This window comes from Tupaia chinensis, unplaced genomic scaffold (assembly GCF_000334495.1).
Source record: "Tupaia chinensis unplaced genomic scaffold, TupChi_1.0 Scaffold138568_1, whole genome shotgun sequence".
Lineage (NCBI taxonomy): Eukaryota > Metazoa > Chordata > Mammalia > Scandentia > Tupaiidae > Tupaia > Tupaia belangeri.
The window spans coordinates 710-7424 of NW_006198462.1; the positions used below are offsets into that span (position 1 = coordinate 710).

General features: G+C 36.0%; 1 protein-coding gene across 1 annotated transcript in view; it reads right to left on the minus strand.

The window, feature by feature from the left end:
• Positions 1-471: 471 nt before the first annotated feature.
• Positions 472-6715, minus strand: part of CALB1 (calbindin 1) — a 29350-nt gene continuing 23106 nt past the window's right edge. Inside the window, 3 exon segments of the mRNA XM_014592780.2 lie at positions 472-1409; positions 1865-1936; positions 6697-6715. The exon segment at positions 6697-6715 is cut by the window's right edge and continues 17 nt beyond it. Coding sequence (XP_014448266.1) covers positions 1296-1409; positions 1865-1936; positions 6697-6715 — 205 coding nt within the window. The 3' untranslated portion in view covers positions 472-1295.

The following is a 6715-nucleotide window of genomic DNA, read 5'->3' on the forward strand; positions in this document are numbered from 1 at the left end:
CTCATAGTTCCTTGCTTCACAAATCAAAGAATCAGAATCACCAACCATCACATGTCAACTATCACCAGTATAGGTATGCTAGCTACAAATATGTGAAACTGTGACTTGAATATGGGTCAAAGAATGTTTTAGAATCTCTTGCTATATAAGATAAATGATTACATTAGCATTTCTCATCAGATTTTTTAAAACTCACTTGAAACTATTTGCAGATAGAAATAGAACTATTTGAATGCTGATCTCAATATGAAATATAGATAGAATCCACAGAGTACACAAAAGTATTGATGATTTGACATTCAATAATCAGGGTGCTATGAATTTTACATTTAAAATTCAGTTATGTAGTAAAAAATAGAGTTGTTATAGCTAGAAAAAAATATTTTCCGAGGCAGCAGATACTCTTGGTGGAAATGAACAGTTCTACATAGAAAGAAAATCCAGGAAGTATGCAAACTAGACACCAGGATACTCAGTCTATTAAATTTAATCAGATATCACACAGAATATGACATAAAACAGCAGGTTACTAGAATAATTATAATCTGCAACACGTGAAAACAGTTTAGAAAATGGATTAAGGTCATACTCTCTGACAGTAGGCTTTTTGGAAACACAGGCTTAGAATCACATGGATTTATAATCATCTTGTGCTACCTTCCCTTGTCACCAAATAAACTTGAACCAATAGTTTGGTATAGACTCAAGCAAGAGACATTGTTGATTAGTAAACTAAATCTTATCTAGTAAGACTGTTAACTGCATAACATAATTACCTATTTCTTGTTATTTTGGTGAGTATTTTAGATGCAACAGCACATCTTTCTAGTTAGTCAAATATATCTTAGAAATACTTTATGGGGCAGTCCTGTGATTGTCTAAAATAAGAATGCTCATTTTTTCATGTATAATTCTCTTATTCAATGACAAATGTGCATTTATGCATCAGAGACTAGAATTTTAGAGAGATTAATTCTGGTAGAATTTTTAGAAAACTCTTGTACAAGTCTATTTATGAAAGCAAAAATATGTTAGGTTTTATTTTTATTTTTGTAAAATTGGGTGTACTGACTGGCCTAAGCAGAGACTTTCTCCTCTTCAGTCATATAGTTACAAAAACTGTACATTACAAACAGTATAGAAACAAGCTGAAAAGAATAAGCCACACATCCTGGATAGTTATCTATATGCAGTTAAATTTACAGATATAAAAGAAAATACAGCCTACTCCCTTATAGTGCACAGTTATTTTGTAGATACAATGTATCACTAGCAAGTGGGTGTGGCCACCAATTCTAGTTGTCCCCAGCAGAGAGAATAAGAGCAAGATCCGTTCGGTACAGCTTTCCTCCATCAGACAAAGCCATTATGCTCTTCTTGTATGTTGGAATATTATTAATGTCCAGATCCTGCATAGAACATGGATGGCAATGTAATCCAGTTAAATATGGAAGTTAATTAGCCAAAGTCAAGTAATGAAATCTGAGTCAAAAACTTCTTGTTATTTATCAATTCATTAAGAAAAAAGCTGAATTATTTGTTAAACAAATGTGAATAATCACAAGGTTCTTTTAAAAATCTTTCACAGTTTCATTGATTGAAGCCAGAACCAAACTGAGTTAAGAAATATCAATCCATTAAGAAAAAAGCTGAATTATTTCTTACACAAATGTGAATAATCACAAGTTTGTTTTAAAAATCTTTCACAGTTACACTGATTGAAGCCAGAACCAAACTGAGTTAAGAATTAAAATCTATTTTTGCCCCTCTATAAATTTTTAAAGTACCCAAATGGATGCATGGTTGCTTGTGCATGGATCCCTAAAGTCTTCTTAAGAAGTGAAATGGCATGAAGCTAAGTTACCTGTTTATTCTTCTCACACAGATCCTTCAGTAAAGCATCTAATTCATTTTCATCTATGTATCCATTTCCATCCTGGAGGAAGAGAAATAAAACCGTATACAATCGACAGTGTCCACAGTAGTACAGAATGAATTAAAATGAGAATAACTGGAGTCCTCAGAAAGTTTCCCAGCTGCAGAGTTGGCAGATATTCTAACCCGTCGTCAGGCCCTCACAGTTTTTAGCTGCTCCAAAGTCGCAGAATATATGTGTTGCCTCTGATTCAACACCATACATTTATAAAACACTTGGAGCTTTTCAAACTATGTTCACAGTAAATATTTCACTTTATGTTGGCAATAATATCTCCTGATGAAGTTAAAAAAAAAAAAGGTATTCTAAATATGCTCCTACGATAGGTGAGGACGCTGAAGACTAGGAGGTGATGTGGCCCGATGTTACACCTGGCAGTGGCAGAATTATAGTAGAGCCCACAGGTCCAGGTGTAAAGAAGTTAAAAGGGGCAAAGGAAGTGAACTAGTGGTGTCACAATGTTTCCTCACACACATTGTCACCATCTACCACATGGGGGTACAGCGCTGACTATTTTCACCTCACCAAATCCTCATTCAACCATGCAACATGGGCATAATTATTATCTCTGGTTTACCAATGAAGAAAATTGAGGTCCAGAGGAGTTGGTATCTTATCTAAAGCCCCACAGCAGATAAATCATACTGTACGATTTGAATCAAGGTCTATGAAATTTGGAACATGTTATAATACATTTCCTAAGAAAAGAGTGAATTGCTTATATAATTTAAAAGCTAATGTTTGTATATTTTTTATTTTTATTTTTGGAGAGGTTTTTTATTTTTATTACCAGAGGGCTTATGCACCAGAGGAGGATGGGGGTTGGAAGGAGGGAGAAGGAAGCATCCCCACAAGAGGATGTGGTCACACTGCAATCTTTTTCCCTCCATCTCTCTATCCTGTTGGAAATTTAAGCACACCCACAATACACACAAGTGCTTGAGGTGTAATCAAGCCACCAGGGCCAGGACTCAAACTGCAGTCAGCCATGTGGGATCTGGCTTCCAATGCACAGTTCTTAACCCCTGTGCTACAGACCAACCTGAAAGCCCATGTTTATTTTAATATGAACCTGGAGTGTGAGGGATTTCTTCCCCCTTTTTGAAAACATTTTCCAAATTCTTCTCCAGGATCAAATTATAGATAAGAACAAATTCTTTAATTACAACTTTAATTTTATTATTGTTAATATTTTATGAGAGATTGGGTGCATGGGATAGAAGAGAAAGAGAGAGCAGGAAAGAGAAAGGGGTGTTTTTGAGAGTGTCTCCCACTGTATCATGATTCTTTTGTCCTAGCCTCCTAGTTAGCTAGGACCACACAGGTATGCACCACTGCTCCTGGCCTGCTTAGGTTGGGCTGGGAACCATACCCAGCTTCTCATGAAGTCTTAGCTTATGTGTAGGAGGGCCCTTCTGTTTGTGACACCATAGCTGGGCAAAAAATGAAATTTTAAGGCATCCAAATGGGAAAAGAAGTTAAATTGTCCCAATTCCCAGATACAATTTTTATATATAGACAACCTTCAAGATTCTACAAAAACTGTTAGAATTAATAAATTAGTTACTGAGCTTTCTATTTCTGTAAAAAAAATGCCATTGAGGAGCTAGTAGGTGGTATAGTGGTTAAGGCACTGGACTCCCACATGACTCATCATAGTTCAAGTCCTAGACCCAGTGGCTTGAAACTCATGCCAGGTGCCTGTGCATGCATGTGCCCAAAACCTTGAGAAGAGAATGGAAGAGAATGGATTGTGATGTGGCCATTCACCTTGAAGGATGATTTCTCACTTTCTCTCTCTCTGTCCCTCTCTGTGTTTTTGGCAAGCACATGCACCCTACAGCAAAAATTTCTCTAAAAATAAATAAATAAATGCCATTGATATTTTTAATATAAAGAATTTATTAAAGTTGCAGGTTATAAAAAATCAACCATGTTAGTGTACACTAATAATAAACTATCTGAAAAGAAAATTAGAAAATTGTATTTACAGCAGCACCAAAAAGAATAGAATACTTAGGAGTAAGCTTAACGAAAGAGGTGAAAGACTTGTACATTGAAAACAAAACATTGTGTATGAAGTTAAGATCCAAACAAATGGAAAAACATCTTGTGTTTATAGATTGGAAGGCTTAATATGGTTTAAAAAAATCTATACTATTCAAAGAAATCTATAGATTCAATGCAATCCCTTTCAAAACCCCAATGGCATTTTTTATAGAACTAGAAAAACAATACCAGTATTCACTTGGAACCACCACAGGCCCAAAATAGACAAAGTAATCTTGAGATAGAACAAAGCTGGAGGCATTGTACTTCCTGATTTCAAAATATATTACAAAGCTACAGCAATTAAACAGTATAGTACTGGCATAAAGACAGACACATAGGCAATAGAACAGAATAGAGAGCCAGAAATCAGTGCATGTGGATACAAGCAACTGATCTTTGACAAGGGTATATAGAACACACAATGGGGGAAGACAGTCTTTTCAGCAAATGATGCTGTGTAAACTTGACATCCACATACAAGAGACTTAATTAGACCTTTATCTTATACCATACAAGGAAAAAAATCAACTCAAAATGAATTAAAGACTTAAGTGTAAAAATCCTAAGCTTAAACGCTCCTAGAAGAAAACATAGGAAAATGGCTCCATGACACTGATCTTGACAAATGATTTTGTGGATGTGAAACCATAAGTACAACAACGAAAGCAAAAAGAGACAAGTGGAACTACGTCAAATGAAAGCTTCTGCACTACAAAGGAACAATCGACAGAGTGAAAAAATAACCTGCAGAAAGGAAGAACGAGTTTACAAACCATGTATCACATAAAAGGTTTATTTCTAAACTATATAAGGGAATTCTATAACTTGATAGCAAAGAAATGGATAATCTCATTTTAAAATGGGTTTAGAATAGCCACTGTGGCACAATGGTAATGCTAGTGCCCCGCAGTGCTGAAAACCATATGGCAACTGAGGTTTGAATCTTGGCTTGTTCTGAAAATCATGCTAGGTGTGCACACTGGTGGTTTGAATCCTAAGAAGCTGGAGGACCAGGGAAAGGGGATTATAGTGTGAAGAGACCCTGCAGAGGATTTCCTTTCTCTTCCTCACATGCATGTACATGTCTTTCTGTCATAAAAATAAAAGGGAAAAGTGGACAGACATTTTACTGAAGATATGTAGAAGACCAACAGAAATATGAAAAGATGCTCAACATCACTAGCATCAGAGAAATGCAAATTGAAACCTCAATGAGATATCATCTCATATCTCTTAGAATTTATTATCAAAAAATGAAAGACAAATGTTGGCAAGGATGTGGAAAATTGTAACTCCTGTACACTAAGTGGAAATGCAACATTGCGTGGCCTCTATGGTAAAAATTATGGAAATTCTTAAAAAATTTAAAAATGGAATTACAGAAGATCCAGCAGTCTCATTTAGGCACATTCAAAGGATTTGAAATCAGAATGTTGAAAGCATATTAGGATGCCAGAGTTCATTACAGCATTATTCACAATAGCTAAATGTAGAAACAACCTAAGTGTCCATTCATAGATAAATGGATAAAGGAACCAATTCTATATCTTATATGGGCCTACATATTGGTGCCTAATGTTTAAGGAACAAAAGAGTAAATAAATTCATGAGGTTATAGATAAAATAAGCAAAAGTCCATGGAGTTATTGTTTATCAAGACTAGATTTTAAGGGACTCAGATCCCACGTGGCCAACTACGTTCTAATTCCAGCCCTGGTGACTTCAAAAACACACCAGGCATGTGTGCCCCAAATCCTAACAGGATGAAGGGGCAGAAGACATTGTAGTGTGACTGTGACTCATAGGGGGTGGAGGGAGTGATGCTTTCTCTTTCTGTCGCTCTAGCAAGCACATGTGCCCTCTGGCAATGAAAAAAAGGATTATATTGGGCCCAGCAGGCAGCATGGTGGCTAAGGCATTGGAGTCCCACAAAAGCACTGGCAGTTTGAGTCCCAGATCTGGTGGGATTACAACATGGCCATGCCCCTGGGAGGTAATTTCTCACCTTCTCTCTCACTGTCTCTCTCTCTGGTGAGTGTACACACTCTATGCAAAAGTTAAAAAAAAAAGACTATATTATTCAACCTTAACATAGGAAGGCAATCTTGTAATATATGATAACATGGATGAACCTTGAGGATATTATACTAAGTGAAATAAGCCAATCATAGAAGAATAAATACTACATGACTCCAACTATATGACTTATCTAAAATAAACTCAGAGAAGGGTAGTAGAATGATAATTGCCAGGGCTAAGAAAGGGGGAAATGGTAGTTACTAATTTATGGCCACAAAAATCTCAATTTTGCAAGGGAATTATGTTATAAAAATATCTACTGTACAATATTATATCCATAGTTAATATTTATTATTATTTTACATTCATAATTTGTTGGGGGTGGGAGGGGTCAGACAATGGCATAGCAGTAAAACATATGCTCTATAAGGCTAACCCACATGGGAATATTCCAGCTTTGTGTCTGGAGACCTCCCTGAGTATGTGGCCATGGATATGCTGGTGACCCAGGGCTGGCTGAGGCTGGGCATGGATCAAGGCATTGGGACCCTGGTAGAAAGGTTCTCTCTTTCTCTATTTTGGTCATGGCAGATATAAATGAATAAACTTGAAATTTTTTTTTTAAAAGGGTAGGTTTTATGTTAAATGTTCTTACCACAATAAAAAGAAAGAAAAGCAATGAACTTTACCTGATCATATAACTCAAAT